Source organism: Marmota monax, unplaced genomic scaffold, assembly GCF_021218885.2.
Source record: "Marmota monax isolate L192 unplaced genomic scaffold, Marmota_monax_Labrador192_F-V1.1 WCK01_AAM20220418_F8-fsc00038, whole genome shotgun sequence".
NCBI classification, from domain to species: Eukaryota; Metazoa; Chordata; class Mammalia; order Rodentia; family Sciuridae; genus Marmota; species Marmota monax.
In genome coordinates, this window is record NW_026692498.1 from 3295656 (window position 1) to 3314183 (window position 18528).

The 18528-nt window shown below is 60.8% G+C and overlaps 1 protein-coding gene and 1 long non-coding RNA gene across 11 annotated transcripts in view; both read left to right on the forward strand.

Moving 5' to 3' along the window:
- Shank2 (SH3 and multiple ankyrin repeat domains 2) overlaps positions 1-18528 on the forward strand; it is a 402506-nt gene that overhangs the window by 38243 nt on the left and 345735 nt on the right. For 9 of the 10 annotated variants that reach the window (XM_058579387.1, XM_058579391.1, XM_058579384.1 and 6 more), the window contains exon 2: positions 9131-9350. In XM_058579387.1, coding sequence (XP_058435370.1) covers positions 9144-9350 — 207 coding nt within the window. In that variant the 5' untranslated portion in view covers positions 9131-9143. Of the gene's footprint in view, positions 1-273; positions 1041-9130; positions 9351-18528 lie in introns of those variants that run through there. The other variant, XM_058579390.1, reaches the window with a different exon arrangement.
- Positions 9357-16900, forward strand: LOC131424194 (uncharacterized). Its single transcript, XR_009226848.1, has 2 exons — positions 9357-10083; positions 11087-16900. It is a non-coding gene; the product is annotated as an uncharacterized LOC131424194 (long non-coding RNA).

Consider the following 18528-nt stretch of genomic DNA (forward strand, 5'->3'; position numbering starts at 1 on the left):
TGTAACATTAACTCTCTTCCACGATTCTAAAAGTGATATCTACTAAAATATTCCAAATGATTTGCTCAAAGGAAAATACCAATGGAAATTAATGAACACGGCAATTTCTAAATCAAAATGATTTAAATAAAATGGAAACGTCTAAGTGTACTTTTCTGAAAATTTGATCACATTAAATATTTTAATGAACATAAAATGAATCTCGGTCTTGCCGCTCAGGCAAAACATCAGGATCAGGTTTCTGAGATACTCTGTCTAGACTTACCTGCAGTCACGTGACCTGTGTAATGTGGGGAAAGTAAATATAAAGTGAGTTAGAATGCAGCCCAGGTAGGGAAGAGTCCTGAGCACCAGCCAGAGAGGCTGGTAAATGACCTTGACCTTGCCGAGTTGCAAACGGTGAGCTCTTTCTTGTAAAAGCCTGTGTTGAAGAAAAGCAAGATGAGCTCCCTGGGTGGGAAGCTGCAGTTCACTTAGGGCTGCTCAAGGAGGGACTGACGGGGTGACCAGTAAGGCAACCTCAAAATGGGAGCCAACCGGCCTCCTTTGCCTCTCCTCTGCATCTGCCCTAGGCCTTTCCCTGCCGCTGACCCAAGCCCTCCTGCAGTTCGGTGCTTCCTGATTCTGGATTGCTGTGCACGGATACACTCTTTTTAAAAGTTTCCTTGTGCCACGGTTGACCTTTTAGCACTCTTGTCAGATGTTCCCCGGATTCCTCAGTCCCCTGCGGTCAGAAGTGACACTCATGGAGCTAGGGACTGGAGAGGACAGGAAGAAATCACGCCTGAGGCCCTCGGGGTGCCAGCCACATCTCTAGGAGAGAATCCACTGTGCCCTCGCTCTCTGGAAATCAGCCACTTGAAGCCAGTCGTCCCTTGGTATGGGGGATGGGACCCCGAGGACACCCATCATCTGCGGGCTCCTGACTGCTCCTGGCCTGGGCTGCTCCCAGCAGGGGGTGTGTGGGACTGTGAGGATGCTTGAGGGTCAGTGTCACTGGTTCTCGCCCTGCTGAGCGTGGTCACCGGGGGCATCGGAAGGTGAGTGATGCCCAGGTCCCAAGGTGGCTTCCTGGGGCCTGACCTCAGGAGGCTGGGAGGGAGGGCTCTGGGCCGGCTGGCCATGCAGCAGCAGCAGCAGCAAGAGCTGCCCGGGGCTTGGTGTGGGGCCTGGTTCACCTGCCCAGGACCCTGAGGGCTGCTGCTCTCCTAGGAAGCTGGCACCCGGAGGCTCACAGCTGGGGTCACCCCGAGGGGACCCGTGGGAGGCAGGAGGTCAACTCAGATGTTTTTAGCTTCCCAGACAGAAAGGGGCTTCGTCAACAGACTTTCTGAAGAAAACAAGACCAGAAAATTGACACTCAGGCTGCAAAAAGGATGGCCGGTCCCCACAACCACGGGAATAATAGGAATCAACAGACCCACCTCGTGCTCAGACCCCGTCATTACGGTGACGGTGACGGCAGGCCGGGTTGCGCAGCCCCACCCACGGGCAGCTGGCTGTGCTCAAAGAGGCAGGGGAGGCGGCCTTCAAACTCCACGTGGAGTCCCCGGAGGGCCCTCCCCTGTCCAGGAGCCTGAGGCCAGCTTTTATTTATTTATTTTTTGGTGCTAGGGATTGAACCCAGGAGCCCTTAACCACTAAGCCACATCCCCAATCCTTTAAAATTTTTTCTTAGATTTTACGTTGAGACAAGGTCTCACTAGGTTGCTCAGGGTCTTGCTAAGTTGCTGAGCTTGACTTTGAACTTGCCATCCTCCTGCCTCAGCCTCCCGAGTCGCTGGGATTCCAGGTGGGCACCGTGCCCGGCCTGAGGCCGGCTTTTGAGGGCTTTGACCACCACTGTTGGGGGTCCCAACGCTTGTGTTGAACTCTCAGGCATTCTGGCGAAGCGTGCCTTGGCCTCCCGGTCAGGTCTGAGTCTTCTCCACCCCGTCCAGGACTCCGAGCTCTGTGACTTTGTGATGTGCCCAGTTCCCAGACTCCGTGCGCTAGCCTGGCTCTGGTCACCATGGTGAGGAGGTGTCGCAGCCTTGCCAGGCCCTGGAGGCAGCGGCTGTCTGCATGAAGAGGCCCTGAGTGGGTGACCTTCCATGTCCTGGCGGGCTCCTGGCCCAGCCTCTGATGAGGATGTGAAGGCATTTCCACCTGCAGCTAAAACCCAACTCCTCACAGAAAGCCATCTGTGAATTCAGTTTTCAATATTGAAGGAACTGGTGTCCCTGGGAGCCACCATCTTGGGGGACAGAACACCCCAGCTTCTCAGCTGCTAAAATACATGGCGATGTTAAGGTCAGGGCCTGAGCCAGGATAGCCCAGTGGGAGTTTGGGGAACAAAATGGCCCAGGGTTGAATAGTTTGCCCCGGCCAGCTGCTCCTGTGAGCCCTGTGATACTTAGTGTGTGACTTTGCGGGAGGCAAGCGTATTAGTCAGCTTGGGCTGCTGTAATAAAATACCACCGACTGGTGGCTTCAGCAACAGGACTTGATCTCACAGTTCTGGAGGTCAGGTCAGGAAGTCTGAGGTCAAGGTGCTGGTGAGCCTTTCCTGGGGAGGGCTGCTCTCCCTGGTGCATGTCACCATGGCCTTTCTTACAGGGCACAGTCCTGGTGGGAGGGGCCCCACCTTTACTATCTAAGGCAGATCTCTGAGTGCATGCACATGGGGTCTTGCAGCAGGACTTGATCTGCAGTAGTGACGCTCTGAGGACTGCACAGCAGCTGTGACAGCCCCCTCCCCCAGCCCTCAGCACCGCCTGCCTCTGTGCCCCCCTGGCCTCCTGGGCCTGTGTTCCTGGTGCCTTTGGGGCGAGTTTCCTGTGGTGACCAGCCCTTCAGGGTCATCTGAAGTGGATGGCGATGTCCTCTGCTGTTTGCAGGCAGAGTCCCTTCCTTTGTGCGATGGGGCTCCTCCAGGTTCTCCACGCCCCGCCATCCTGGGCTGTAGGCCTGTCCAGGGTCTCCCCCTGCCGTGTCCAATGGAAGTGTCAGCGCCGCTGAGCTCCGTCTTGTCCCTCATGCCTGTGCCCTGGGCCTTGCTGAAAGAAGGCTGCTCCTCCCCTTGATTCTTCCAGCAGACGATGGTAGGCCAGCCCTCGGCCCCCGGCACACCCAGGACTCCGGGTACCTGTGGCCTCATCTGGCAAGAAGGCTCTGTCTGAGGAGGGGACTGTCCAGGTGGGCTCATGTCATCTCAGGGTCCTGGGTCATAAGAGAGAGCTTTGACTCCGGCAGAGATGGTGGAGATGGAGGTGGCCACAGAGATGGACGCATTTTGAAAGTGGAAGGAGCGAAACTCAGGACTCGTGACCTCCTCCGGAGGGTGACAGGAGGCATCTGGGTGCTCACTGCTGCTTCAGCCACCGTGACCAGTCCCTCGTTACCCGCCTCCCGCGGGACCTGCGGAGCCCCAGAGGCCTGCGCCGGGGACGCTGTGTGACGGCACCACTCTGTTTTCCTCTAGGGGCTGTGGCTTTGCTTTTCACCCCCAGGTCGGCAGCGTGGCTGGAACTGTGTGTGGGTTGAGGGGAGCTGTGTTTCTTATCTATTGTCTTATAGAAGGTCCCTCTCACTGGCTCTCTCACGGCGGTCCCCACCCCATGCAGGCTCCCAGTATCTCTCTGTGTGTCTGAATTTCATCACCTTTTGGGACGACCTCACACAGGCTTAGTGCCTATGCATGTGACCTTTGTTTCCTGTGATTACTGATTAAAGGGCTCGGTCCAGGTACAGTCACGGGCTGGGGATGGGACTCCTCTGTGCATTTGCAGGAGGCATGGCTTGACCTACAACAGGGGCTCATGTCACTCTGGGGCAGGGGTCCTGGGGGTGAGGACACAGCTCTGGTGGTGGGGCAGAGGGGATGGGCTGCATCTCTCAGGGGGACTTGCTGGGTAGTGGGCACAGTAGGTGGGTGGGAGCCACTTTTAGATGAGGCTGCCCCTTAGAGACGATGTTGAACCCATCTTGGCCTCTGCCCCTCCACCTGGTGGGCTCTGGAGTGGCCTCTCCCCAGAGTCCCTGCCCCCCGAACCTTGAGCTCTCGGTCAGCGCTGTCTTCTCCCAGATCTGCAGGAACAGCCGCTTCCAACCATGGCGGCAGAACCGCAGCTCCTCCAGGGTCCACGCAGGTTCTGCAGGTTTGCCTGGGGCTGGCCACCCCGTGTCCTGCCACCAGCTCTGACCCTGGCCTGACTTTAGATGTCTATCTAAATAAAGCCCCGGGGCAGCACTGGGGAGGGTCTCGCTGCAAATGGAATGCATTTGAACGCAAAAAATAAGGAGGTGGTCACACAGTCTCGCCTCCTGCGTCTCTTTGAGGTTCCCTTGTATCAAACCTTTGAGTGCTTTAGGTAGAAGTCACACGGGGCACCCCCCGTCTCCTGCAGGTGATCCACAAAGGCCCAGTGGCCTTGCCATGAGTTCTGTTTGTGTCTTTATTATGTGTCTTCTGTCCCGAGGCGGCTTTTATATTTCCATGATGGCTGAAGAGTGAGCGCTGGGAAACCCAGCCGCTGTCCACGGGGGCCTTTAGGGGCCTAATGAGCCAGTGGAAGTTTCATGTTCTCTTGCAGCAGGTTAGCAGCAAAGCACCGAGTCTTTGTGGAAATTGCTTCTCGGTGGTTATTTTCTTTTCTCTTATTAATAGTCACTGCAGCAGGGCTGATGTAAGAGTCTGAGCCCTTGAACCTCACCCCCGGGACTTCATAGCTGGGTGCGTCCCCCGAGAGAATAGTTACACGGAGGGGTGCCCCGTGCTGCGGGGGCCTCCCTCCTCTGCCCTGGAGCTGATTTCCCAGGGAACTCCCTTGCAGCCTGGTCCTGAGGGGGTCAGGGAACCCGTGTGTCCTCCACAGTGATGCGGATGACACGCAGGCCTTCCGCTTCTGTCTGGACGTCAGATGAACCATGAATGGATGTTCAGTGTGAGTGTGACCCGAGCCGCCGTCCTGCATAATCATATTTAGCGCATATTTGAGTATATTTAGTGCCAAATTCATCTGCTGCTCATATGAAATGCCAGTGTAATTGGCCGCCCTCTGTCCTACCCGGCAGCCCTACCCAGGAGTTAATCATTAAATTCTGTCCAGGCTCCTGGGCCAGGTGCCTGCTGTTCCCACAGAGCTGCTGGCCAGGTCACTCAAGCCTTCTGTTAGGGCCAAGACCCTCCTGGAAGTCAGGTGTCTGGCCTGCCAGTGTGTGACCACCTCCCAGGGCCGGTGCGAGGGGCGGGCTGTGGGCATGTGCCGGGCAGCTGGAGGGCGGTGCCTGGAGGTCTCCTTGCTGCTGTCCCTGCCTGGGCTCCAGATGTGTCCTGGAGTCAGGCCAGGTGTAGCAGGCCAAGCCAGGCTGCACCCCTCACTGGGGAAGAAGACCCTGGGGGTTATGCACACCTCACAGTATTGACCACGTGTCCATCACGGGTCACCAGCCAGGGGCCCCTGGGCCCAGCTCGGGACATGTGTGTGGACTGCAAACTGAATCTTAAAAAACAATGAATTTCAGCGTTGAAATGTCACGTGTCATACCCACATCTGGCCCCTGGCCTCCCCCTTGACCCCAGCCCCCAGCCTCAGTACGCCCCTGGTCACCATCTTGTGACTCCCGTGAGTGGGGAGCTGCCTTTCTGGAGAGGGTCCTTTGCAGCCTCGGGGCCCTGGAGCCTGGGGTGGAGGGTGGAGGAGCACGGGGCCTCTTGCGGGGTGTGGCTCTGCAGCTGGTTCAGCAGGAGTGACAGGCTGAGCTGGGACCACCCCTGGGGCGGGTTGCTGTCCGGTCCTGCTCTCCCAGGGCTTCCCTGCACACTCCCAGGGCCCCCAGTCACGAGACACAGAGCAGCCGCGGGGCAGGTGGGCGGGTCCAGAGTGAGCTGTGGTGCATCACACAGGGAGGGCAGTGGCCCCGGGGTGGCTGCAGCACAGTGCTGGTGGGAGGTTGCCAGTGGGCATGGAGGGCCTGGGGTGGCCGCAGCCGTGGTTCTCAGAAGCCCGAAGTCCCACCGGGTAAATCTCATGGGGAAACTGCACGCTCAGTGTTTTCTAAAGCCCACTCCTGCTGTGGGGACCAGAGCGTGAGCCATGTGCATAGGCCCCTCTGTCTTGGCTGCGCAGTCCTGGTGCACTGCCTGGTGCCCACAGAGACGGGCAGCATTTCCACGGGCCCCCGAGAATGCAGAGCACCAGTGTTGGATGGGCTGCAGGGCTGGAGCGGGGAAGCCTACCTGTGCCCACTGACACCACGCACCCGATTTCAGGGGCTGTCCTGTGCCAGCCCGAGGGTTGTGAGGAGGGAGGAGACCCAGTGGGTCACGGGCTCCATGAACCGCGGTGCCCATGCCGCTCATAGGCACACTCTGGATCACAGCCGTCCCAACCCCCTGCAAATCCAGTGCATTGCTGGCGCACAGGAGATAGGTTTTAATTTACAGAAAGAGTCTAAATAGAACAGTGAATTGTTGACTTCAGACCATCTCCAGGCCATTGTTAGTCCCTCATTCCACCAGTGTGACCAGGTCACAGCAGGCACCTCAAATTACAGCATCTTGTTAGTGTTCTTCTCCCTCTTCTCCACATCCACCCACTCACTCATCCATCCACCCACCCATCCACCAGTCCATTCAGTCACTCACCCGTCCCTCTGTCCATCCATATGCTCACACACTCACCAGTTCATTCATCTATCTATTCACTAGTTCATCCATTCATCCATCTCTTCATCTATTCATCTATCCATCCACCCTCCTAACCTCCTTCCTTCCATCCATCCATCCACCTACTTATCCACCCATTCATCCATCCATTCATATCCATCCATCTATCCATCAACCCATCCATCCATTCAACTATTCATCCACCCATCCATTCATCCATCCATCCACCTATTTATGCACCCATCCATCTATCCATCCATTCATCCATCCATCCATCCATCCATCCACCTATTTATCCATCCATCCACCCATTCATCCATCTATCCATCCATCTATCCATTCACTCATCTATCCATCCATCCATCCATCCATTGATCCACTCATCCATCCATCCATCCATTTCATCCACCCATCTACCCTCCCAATTTTCCTTCCATCCATACGTGTATCTATCATCCATCCATACACCACCCACCTGGACAACCATGCACCCACCCACCTGACTGTCTTCCTTCCTTCCTCCCTTCCTCCCTTCCTCCCTCCCTCCCTCCCTCCTTCCTCCCCTCCCTTCCTCCCTCCCTTCCTCCCTCCCTTCCTCCCTTCTCCCCTCCCTCCCTCCCTTCCTTCTCTCCCTCCCTCCCTCTTTCCCTCCCTCTTTCCCTCCCTCTTTCCCTCCTTCCCTCCCTCCCTTCTCTCCCTCCCTCCCTCCCTTTCCCCGACCTTCTGCAGAGTTGGAAAAGCTTTCCCTCCCACCTGTAGGTTCTCTGCCTGGGGCCCTGTGAATGGGGCTGATGAGAGATCCAGGAAGACCCGATTGTCACACTCCATGGGAGAAGCCTGGGGAGAGTGACTCAGAGGGTCCCTCAGTGTGACACAGCTTAGGTGGCATCTCAACAAGAGAACAGGGAGTTTTTAGAGATGCAACAGGACGGGGAGAGGAAGGGCTGAGCTCCCAGGTGGCAGGCTGGGAGGTGGCCGGCGCCTGGGGAGGAAAGTGGTCAGAACTGGTGCTGAGTGCTGTGCGGGTCTCAGGCTGATGTCAGAGGTGTCTCTGGAGACGAACCTGCATCCCCAGCAGAGAGGAGGGGACCTTGTCAGTTCGTGTCCTGCTTTGGGGCCCGTGTGGGGAGAACAGGGCACTTTTCTTGCATCTGCTGCTTCTCAGTTGCTTTGGGCTCCGCCTGTTCTTCTGGGGAAGTGTGTTTGGGGTGCTGTGCCCTCCCGCCCCCAGCCCAGAGAGAGAAAGCCATAAATACAACACAGGGGACCTCCGCTTCCCGGCTCCGTCAACGTCTGGCATCTTGTTGTCTAAGAATGGGGCTGGAGGCCGGCCAGCCTGCCACTTCGTCCCCCAAGGGAGGCCTCTCCTGGGTTCAGCCTTGGCTCCTGCGCACTGTGTCTAGGACTGGGCTGTGTCTCCCAGCCTTCCTCTAGAGCAGGCTCTGGGGTTTCTGGATCATTCTGTAGATGACTCCCTTTGGCTCAGAGTCACGTGTTGGGGTCACCCAGACGTAGCTTGGGTTCATTCATACGCATGGGCAGAAGAGACCCTGAATGATTAGGGTGACACGTGTCCCCATTTTCCTGGGACAGCTGGGTTTTGTACATCCTTCCTCAGGCAGGTGGCTTTGGCCTTCTTCCTAGAGTCTGGGCAGAGGTGCAGTTGCTGGGTCTCCTTGGTACGCCCTCCACCAGGCCCCGGTTTAAGCCAGCGTCACTCAGTTCTTTCTGAACCCCAGGAACGGAGGCCGTCATGGTCACGGTGCCTGCCCCCAGCATCTGTCTGTCCTCCATGCTTGCTGAGACCCGTGGTCCAAGGCAGCCGTGGGCAGCCTGGCTGGATCTTTGCTGGGTGTGGTTACTGCCCTTGACAGAGGGGGAGGAGCCCTCCCAGCTGCCCCAGCCTCTTGGGGACCCCAGTCTCCGGCTTCAGCCTGCTCTGGGCCGCGGGGTTAGCTCCTGTCCTGGTCCCGGAGGCTGTTTCCTGGCTGAGACTGGCGCGTCTTTCTCGGCTATTTTTACCCAGTTCCCTCAGAGCTGTTTGAAGCAGGGGTTGTTACAGGGAGGATTCCTGCCATCTGACCCCGTGCCCACTTCTCCTCCTCTCCTGCGGCTCTGTCCTCAAAGAAAACCAAAGGCAGCCGTTTCCCTCACGTGGAAGTTTCCAAGTGCCGGTGGCCCCTGGTGACGCCTCCTAAGCCCGTTCTCTTCTCGCCAGCTCACTGGGGCTGCCTCTCGCTGGGTTTTGCAGCCTCAGGCTGGAGCTCAGGTCCCTGTCCCAGCTGCTGCTGCCTCTGCCTGGCGTGGGGGGGGAGGGGCGCCGCATTCGTGCCGCCTGAGGGACCCGTGTGTGGACGTGGACGTGCACAGCCGACCGTGGGTGGTGTCACCTGCAAAGCCCGAGCTGCGCCTGCGCTCCTCAGGGCCGGTCTCTGGAGCCCCCGGGCTCTCTTTAATCTTCACGTTTCCTTCTCCTGGCAGAGACCTGGCAGCCATGCCGCGCCTCCCGACGTCCAGTGAGGACGAGATGGCCCAGAGCTTCTCCGACTACTCCATGGGCTCCGAGTCCGACAGCTCCAAAGACGAGACCGTCTACGACACCATCCGGGCCACGGGGGAGAGGCCGAGCGGGGCGAGGATGGAGGAGACCCAGGGCAACACGCTGGTGATCCGCGTGGTCATCCAGGACCTGCAGCAGACGGTGAGCCCCTGCGCACGGTGGCGCCCTCCCAGGCCCACCCTCCGTCCACAGCTGGGCAGCATCCACCTGGCTTGGAGGGCACAGGCGCCTCTGGTCCAACCTGGACCCCCAGGGATGATGACACAGGCAAGGTGCTCCTCCTGCCCACCCAGCCCCTCCCTCCAGCCACACTGTCCCCTGCTCCTGCCTCTGCTCACGGCACAGCCTATCAGCCCTATGCGCTCGCTGCTATGACGAAGTCCCCGAGGAAAGCTACTCTGTAAAGAAAAGAGGCTTATTTTGTCTTATGATCTAAGAGTTCAAGGTCACAGGCCTCCTCTGGTGACAGCCTCTTTGTGGGCAGAGTCCCCAGGCAACATGGGACACCACGTGGAGGAAGCAGGGAGCACATCTTGTCTGTCTGGTCTGTCCCTGCTCTCTCATGAGGCCACCAGGAGTCCGCCAGCCCCATCCTGGTGACCTTATCTACTGCTGATCATCTGGCCCCGAAGGCCCCAGCTCTGGACACCACAGACAGATTGTTTCCACCCTGTTAATACCTCACGGTGAGGATCTGATTTCCACCCAGCCACCCTGAGAGACAGGCACACCAGACCCAAGCCACAGCACGTACTACAGCGTGCTCGGCCCGCGGGACGGGCGGCCGTCCTGCACCGGGATCAGTGTGAGCCAGCACCTCTGTGGACACTGAGGGCTGGCCTCTGTCCAGCCTGCCTCTCCCTCGCTGCTCCAGGTCAGCATGCGTGGTCCCCATGTCCGAGCCCACCCCACTTCCGGGAGCATGGAGATCCCATGAGCCCTGCCTTTCCTGGCCTTGGCCAGGCCACTGTCCACCAGCCCTGGGCCCCGTGTCCTTCCCTGTGCTGTTTCCCTGTGCCCTCAGGTGGCTGCTTGCCTGTGCTGTCCACCTCTGTCCTCAGCTGCTTCCGGGTGCCTGTGGCCCTCCGCTGGAGGCCGACTGGTGCTGGGCAGGGGCTGGGGTGGTGGGCGTGATGGACAGGGTGGACAGGACAGTGATTCGGTTTCCGAAGACACCCTGTCACCAGGCACCCTCTCCTGACCCTCGTCCCTCCCTCCTCTGCGTGTCTGGTAGGGCTCTCCCGTGAGGCTGCGGATGCCCCCGAGCAGAGACAGCGCCCCCAGGCCCACGCCCTCCCCAGCAGAGGGCTGATTCCCGGGAGGCATCTCCAGTCTGGCTTGTGGGTGCCGGTGTTCAGGCCTGGTGTGGGGTTGCGTCCTGCTCGGGGGTGTGGACATGAGGGTGCCCTGGGCCTGCTGACACTCAGCGGCTGCAGGAGCATCTGTGACGAGCCACCGGCTGTTCTGGGCACGGGGAGGGCATGCCCACACGCACTGGCCGGATGGTTGCCAGGTGGTGGAGGTGGTGGGGAGCCGTCTCTGTGGGCCGCAGGGACTCAGTCGAGAGGGCAGCTGCTGGAGCATGGCGAGTGGGAGTGGGTGGTCCGGAGGTGAGATCCGAGGTCAGGGGCGAGACCCGAGGGCAGGGGTGACATGGAGTTGGGCTACGGGAGCTGAGCTCGGTGCTCAGATGCGAGGTCAGGGCCAGCCTCTGCAGCCCGAAGGAGAAGACCAGACTTTACTTCCACTGTGTTTGAAGGGTCGAGGTGTGGGCCTGGGCACATTCCGCGTCCTCGTGACGTGAGGCCGTCTGTTCTGCCTCTGCTGCTTCCTGGGTGCTGTTCGCTTTGTCTCAATCGAACCGTGTTCCGTTGCAGGAGGCATCTCTGCTCCCAGCACCCGTCGCACCCGTGGGGGTGTAGAGCCGAGCGGTCCCACCCCAGCGGTCCCAGCACGGCGCACAGGAAGAAGACGGTTCTTGGGGGGTGAACGGCAGGAGCTGGGGAAGCCCCTGTAGGATTCTGTTGGGCGGGACCCTGAAGCACAGAAGGGTTCCCCTTTATGGGGGCACAGTGGCTGGAGGTCCATGCTCTGGGATCAGAGGAGAAGTTAAGGGGCTTCTCCTGCACCTCCGTGCCCTCAGGGTCTGGCGTCCTAGGCTGTGCAGGGCTCTGGTTCCCTGGGTCCAGGGAGGCTAGAGGAGATCGACTCCCAGGGGCACCAGCCCTGCCCAGCAGGGGCCTGCTGTCTCCAGTAGGCGCTCACTGTCCTAAGGACAAGGTCAGTCAGGTCGCCTCTCCTTGGGAAGCTGGGGTGACCCAGGGCCCCCAAACTAACCCCTGCAGTGCCGCAGGCCCTGGGCCATGTTGGAAGCACACGGTGGCTTCTGGGTGTGTGGCTGCTCTCTTCTTATGTCACTTGGCACCTCTGAGGAACACTGCTGCAGGTAATTCCCGAGCAGTGGCCCCCTATCAGCGGCCTCACTTCCTGCCGTGTTGATCGCCATGACCTGAAAATACTGTATGGGAAACTCCAAGGTACACAACCCATAAGTTCTAAGCAGCTTTGACCACCGTGTGTTGCCTGGTTTTTCTATGACCAGCCGTCGCTGCTTCTCTCTTACTGTCCCTAGTTTATAAAGTAGCCCTTGTCACAGGTGACAGGGACGCATTGCATGAGCAGGTGGCACTATCTGCAGTGCCAGCCCCCCCCCCCGAGTCTTGGGGTGCATCCCCAGGACAAGGGGATGAATGCAGGCAGAGAGGTGCCAAGGCCCGCCCCAGCCGCGTCCGTCACCCTCAGCATCACGCCCACCCCACGCCGCGAGCGGCCCACTTCGTTAGTGCTTTTTATTTAACTTAGGAGAGAAGGAGACAGGAAGGTCTCAGACGACGTGTCCAGGGACACCTTAAGGAACCGAGCAGGATGCCCCCGAGGGCTGGAGCCTCGCTCCTCTGCTGTCCAATTCCCCTTCTCCCTCCGCTCCTTCCCCGCGGAGCAGACTCCAGCCTCAGCACCGACACGTCCGTGTCCCCTTCTCCCTCTGGCCTCTAGGGTTGGCCAGGCAAGAGGTGGGGCCTTCTGATCCACGCAGACATTCAGGGACCCAGGCTCTCTCTCCTCGGCATCTGGGCCACTCCCTGGAGCTCCGGAACCCCCACGGGTCCTTTCTGTAGCTGTGGGGACGGTGAGGGAGGGGAGAGGGGACTGTGGAGGATGACACTTCCCCACTCCCCTAGTCCCTCACGGGAGACCACACCTGGTGCCAAGGAGGCCGCCCAGGGAGGAGGAGCAGGAAGGCTTGAAGGGGAGAAGCTAGTGGTGCCTATGTGCACACACATGCACACACATGCACACACACATGCACATGCACACACACATGCACACATACACACACGCGCACACACAACACGCACACACATGCACACACATGCACATGCACACACGCACACACACATGCACACACACACGCACACAGACACACACACCCCTGCACGCACACACACCCTCCCCTCCCTGCCTCGCCCCCTTGGGCCTGCCATCTCCTGGGGGCGCAGGACCGTTTGCATATGGTCACTGTCTGCCACACTTTCCCTGCGTTGCCGGGTTCTGGCCAGGGGAGGGGCCTTTCCTCCTCCCAGCGCCTGTTCGGGTTCTCACCTGAGCAGGTGGAGCTCACTGCTGAGTGCTCGGTCTGCTTTTGAGGAGGAGTCCTGGGGGCAGTGGGCTCAGCCAGTGTCCAGCAGGTTCTCGTTCTCCGCGGGGCTCCTTGCTGGACAGCTCCTCGTGTTCTGTGAGGATGCTGTACTGCTGGCTCTGAACATGGACCATGGCCACAGCGCCGTGACTCACACCCGAGCCAGACACGCCCTCTCCCTGTGGTGCGCCACGGCCTCCCATGCCCCGGCACCTGCATCTGCCTCGGCACCGTCCCCAAGGAGAGCGTGGGAATGTGAACGTCCTGGCACCGTCCCCAAGGAGGATGCTGGGTAGCCCAGAGAGCAGAAGGCCGAGCTCCGTCTGCTGGACCTCCTGGACACCTGCCCCGGCGACTGGACTTCTCTGCTCCGTGCTCATCTGTGATGGCGTGAGCTTGGAAATGTGATCTCGGTTGCCAACCATCTTCCAAGCGGGCAAGTCCCCGGGGAAGGGACCTGAGCCATGAAGAGGTGCCCTGCTCCCTGGGCCGGGGCGCTCTTTCCCTGGTCACATCTGTGCACCTGGTCTGGGGTCTTGCCGTGACCGTTGCTTCGGAGGAGCTGGTTCTCTTTTCCATCCTGGGGGACGCCGTCTCGGCCTGTGCTTCTGGAGACCGGCTTCGCGGCTGGACACAGAGGCCGCGCTCCTTTCTGCCTGGGTCCTGCCTTCGAGGGCATCTCCCTGCGCCTGGGTCACACTTGGGGCCTTCTCCCTGCGGGCTGGTGGTCGGCTTCGGCCTGGACGTCCTCCTCCTGTCCCTTCTCGTCGCCCCTCACGGGCGCTGTCCTAGATGCTCGCGGGATCTTCCGCTCCCCCGCGCCGGCTGTGGCTGCGGGGTCCTCCCTGTTCCTTACCAGTTCTACTCCTCTGTAGCCACGCGTCCTGACTTTTCATCTGTTTCCATCACCCTGCGCCGTCTCCTGAAATCATTCTTTCCAGTGGCTGTCTGTTCTCGGGCATCTGTCCTGTGGTTTCCCTCCTGATGTCGGGGTCTCCAGGAGGCCCCCTTCTTCACGGGGTTTGTCTGTCCCCTGCGGCTCCTTGCTCCCTGCCTTTTCTGTGTCACAGCCTCACCACGGCTCCGGCCCTTTCTCCCCATCTCCTCCCAGTCGAGTGACAACAGTGGGTCCTTCTGATCTGAGAGCACGTGAGGGCGTCTTCCTGGACTCCCTTTCGAAGTTAGAGCTGTCTGTCTGTCTGTGTATCTGCAGAGCTTTCCAGGTGGAAGGCCTCTTCCCGGAGGCTGGGCTCTCTTTCCCTTCCGCCTGTCTCAGACACTCCAGTGGTGGGGACGTTCCACTTTCAGGGAGGGTGGCCCCAACCTGCTGCATCCCCATCAGCAAGGACCCCAGCATGAGGTCCGCTAGGACACCAGGCCCACAGGGCCCTGGCATGTCCCTGGGAGGGAGAGGTGCGGCCCGGTGAGGGTGAGAGGGCATGTCCCCCCGGGGTCTCTCGTTTCTCTGGGCACTGTCTGAGAGGGACATTGCTGGCCTTGGAAGGCACCACATCTTGCTCTGGATGCCTTTTGGGGTGGCTCCCCTGTTTTGGCCCTGGAGACTGTGCACCTCGGCATCAGCCTGCTGTGGGGGAGACTCCTGGCCCTGGGGTTTGACCACCTTGTAAGGTTTTAGCCGGGAACTGGGAAGGTGGGGAAGGGGGAGGCTGCTGGGGAAGGGGTGCCTATGGCGGCAAGTGCCCCACCCTGCCCTGCCCCTCCCCAGGCAGCAGGCTGCCCACAGGTGCCCATCCTAGGCTGCAGGTCCGGGGCTGGGGTGTCCCATGTGGTGGACCCTGGGCTCCACCACTGTACTAAGGCCGCATTCACAGCATCCTGGACACTGGCCGGTGGCACACACCACGTCCGGTCTCCAAGCCGGTGGTCAGTGTGGTCCTTGGCAGTCTTGAGGTGGGTGGTGTTTCTGAGCATCTTTGCTGGGGTGACACACAGAGAGGAAGGGCCAGTATCTCAGGTGCTCCAGTGGGTGCAGCGATGGCCACAGCTGGCCCAGAGGCAGCACGTCCCTCCCTCTCCCTCCCAGGCAGGGCACAGGGAGGTTTTCTGTCACCCTAGTTGGCAGAGGGCAGTGTGGGCCACCAGACCCCAGAGCCAGTGAGAGGCAGAGCAGGTGGCCTGGGGACACTCGGCCTTGGCCTGGAAGCCTGCTGGGGGGAGGCCCTAGAGGCTTGCATTCGACATACCCACTGATGGCCTGGTGCCCAGACTGCAGCTGGCATCTGCCGTGGGCAGCACTGCATGGGGGCAGCTCTGGGTGGACGCCATGCAGGGGTGGACCACTCATTGCCCCGCCATTCATCCTGTGCTTTGGGGAAGGCCCTGAGGGGTGAGGTCACAAGGGCTGGCAGACCCTGGTCTGGAAGCAAGCCAGCCCTGGCCAGGTCCAGCTTCCCCAATCCAAAGATCCAGAATCTGAAAGGATGCAAAATCCTCAGCGTCCTGAGCACCGACGTGATGTCGCATGTGGAAATTCCACACCAGGAGCTTTGCTCCACACAGAATGATGAGAGATGTGTGAAGTCACCTTCAGGCGAAGCGCGGCAGGTGCAAGTCAAACAGTGAATCGACGCAGACTTGGTCTCACCCCAGGGACCGTGGGCAGCATCTGCAGATATTCTAGACTCTGGAAACTCTGGAATCCGAAGCACCTGTGTTCCCAGGCGTTTTGGGGGAGGGATGCTGGAGCCCCCGCGGGCACAGGGTGAGCCCGGGGTGTCCCCGACCAGGCTGACCTCAGAGGCCCTTGTCACTGGTGTAGGGACAGGGGTCAGTTGGTCGTTGGGTGAGGTGCTCCCTCGCAGCCAGGACGAGGCGTTGGGCCTGGAAGGTTCTCAGGGCCCGCGGAGCGCGGGGCAGCCATGCCCGAGTCCGCCTTCCGGCCTGCTTGGAGCCCTCCTGGTGGGTGACCCTCATTAAGGCGCAGGCAGGGCTCATTTTTGTGGCAGGTCTCGTCTGTCTGAGCCAGAAGCCCGGGACACCTTCGAGAGTGGCGGCCGGTGACACCTGCTCTTGGGCCCGGAGGCACAAGGGTGCCTTGTGGAGGGAGGGCCTCCGCGGTCAGTCCCCACTGGGGCATAATCACTTCTGGGATTTTCTGAAGACCACTTCCCTTCACTTTGTTCAAAACCCACAAAGCCCCGGGAGTCCGAGGCCAGAAATCCCACGGGCGTGAGTTCTCAGCAACAAAGCAGACATTGTTCCCGCGTGCGGTCCCTTGTGGGCCAGTCCTCTGTCTAGCTGGGGACTCGAGCAGCTTCTGGAATCCTGCCCAGAGGAGCCTCGTGGAGCTGCCAGCGGGTCCATCCCGGGGCCCCATGCTGGCCGGCTGGGTGACAGTGCCTGGGGAGGTTGCCGGGCTGCCCTCCACTGCCCCGTATGGACCCTCACCCAGGTGTGGTCTGAACCCAGGCCCCTCGTCCAGTGCGACTGAAGCTTTAGCCTTTGAGTAACAGCCTCGGGCAGGGCGGCCACCCCTCCAGGAGCCCTTGGTCCTGGCTGAGCAGGGACCCGGGCTGGGTGTAGAGGCCACGCAGGGAGTGGAAGGTGGGCCGAGGCACGTGGAGGGCGCGTTTCTGGTCATTCCAGAGACACAGTGGCTGGCGCTGCCAATCCACGTGGCCTCCACAAAGAAGTGGCAGGTGCCCAAATCAGTGCCCACAGTGCGCTCTTCTGTGGTTTGGTTTTGGAGGACACGAACGCGGAAGTGGGAACGCAGCTGGGCCCAGGCTTGCGGCAGCTCAGTTCCTCCCGGGTGCTGAGAGGCGCGTCCCAGGGACACCTAAGAAGAAACGCGCTGGCCCGCCACGCCCCTCTGGGGTCCTCGGGGCATCGGACGCCAGCCCCGAGCTCCCTCCTGCCAGCCTGGTCGTCCATCGTCCCATGACGGCAGGCGCCCAGGCAGAGGGGCAGGGCCGGCTGCTCCTGGGGAACAGGGAGTCTCTCCTGTGTTAAATAAATGCATGTTGGAGCTGAATATTTCATTTAGCAAAAAGCCTTTCCACTGCTCTCCTAGCCAGCACAGCTCACTGCCATCCATCCATCCCCCTGCCTCCGGGCCTGCGCAGATCCCAAAGCCACAGCCCCAAATTTGCCTCACCTGGGGCACTCTGCTCTCCAGCCCACCATCCCGGCCTTCCCCTCCCCCACTCTGCTCTCCAGCCCACTGTCCCTGCCTCCCCCTCCCCCACTCTGCTCTCCAGCCCACTGTCCCTGCCTCCCCCTCCCCCACTCTGCTCTCCCCCCACTGTCCCTCCCCCCCACCCCGACTCTGCTCTCCCCCCACTGTCCCTCCCCCCCACCCCCACTCTGCTCTCCCCCCACTGTCCCTCCCCCCCCACTCTGCTCTCCAGCCCACTGTCCCTCCCCCTCCCCCACTCTGCTCTCCCCCCACTGTCCCTCCCCCCTCCCCCCTACCCCCACTCTGCTCTCCAGCCCACTGTCCCTGCCTCCCCCTCCCCCACTCTGCTCTCCCCCCACTGTCCCTCCCCCCCACCCCCACTCTGCTCTCCAGCCCACTGTCCCTGCCTCCCCCTCCCCCACTCTGCTCTCCCCCCACTGTCCCTGCCTCCCCCTCCCACACTCTGCTCTCCCCCCACTGTCCCTCCCCCCCACCCCCACTCTGCTCTCCCCCCACTGTCCCTCCCCCCCACCCCCACTCTGCTCTCCCCCCACTGTCCCTCCCCCCCACTCTGCTCTCCAGCCCACTGTCCCTCCCCCTCCCCCACTCTGCTCTCCCCCCACTCTCCCTCCCCCCTACCCCCACTCTGCTCTCCCCCACTGTCCCTCCCCCCACCCCCACTCTGCTCTCCCCCCACTGTCCCTCCCCCCCACCCCCACTCTGCTCTCCCCCCACTGTCCCTCCCCCCCACCCCCACTCTGCTCTCCAGCCCACTGTCCCTCCCCCTCCCCCACTCTGCTCTCCCCCCACTGTCCCTCCCCCCCACCCCCACTCTGCTCTCCCCCCACTGTCCCTCCCCCCTCCCCCACTCTGCTCTCCCCCCACTGTCCCTCCCCCCCACCCCCACTCTGCTCTCCCCCCACTGTCCCTCCCCCCTCCCCCACTCTGCTCTCCCCCCACTGTCCCTCCCCCCCACCCCACTCTGCTCTCCCCCCACTGTCCCTCCCCCCACCCCCACTCTGCTCTCCTCCCACTGTCCCTCCCCCTCCCCCACTCTGCTCTCCTCCCACTGTCCCTCCCCCCCCACCCCACTCTGCTCTCCAGCCCACTGTCCCAGCCTCCCCCCAACTCTGCTCTCCCCCCCATTGGCCCCCCCCAGCTGGTGAGACACCCTGATCTATCACAAGCTTCTGAATGGAGCTGCCAACAGTTTGACTCCAGAGCAGCCTTGACCTTGTGCTTTCCCAGAGGGTCCAACTAGAGCTCCCAGGGCGGTCCCTCCCCTCAGGCCCTCCATCCCTCCTGGTCCGTGTGTCTCAGGCACATGATGAGTCTGCAGCTTTCCGCATTCAGTTCCTGTGCTTTTGAGTATGAGGAGGACCTGTCGTGGCAGCCTTTGGGCCCACGTCCCGTCCAGTAGAACCAGGGCCTGACTGCTGACCCCTTGTGCAAGGGCCATGTGGGAAGGGGCTCACAGGTGGTCT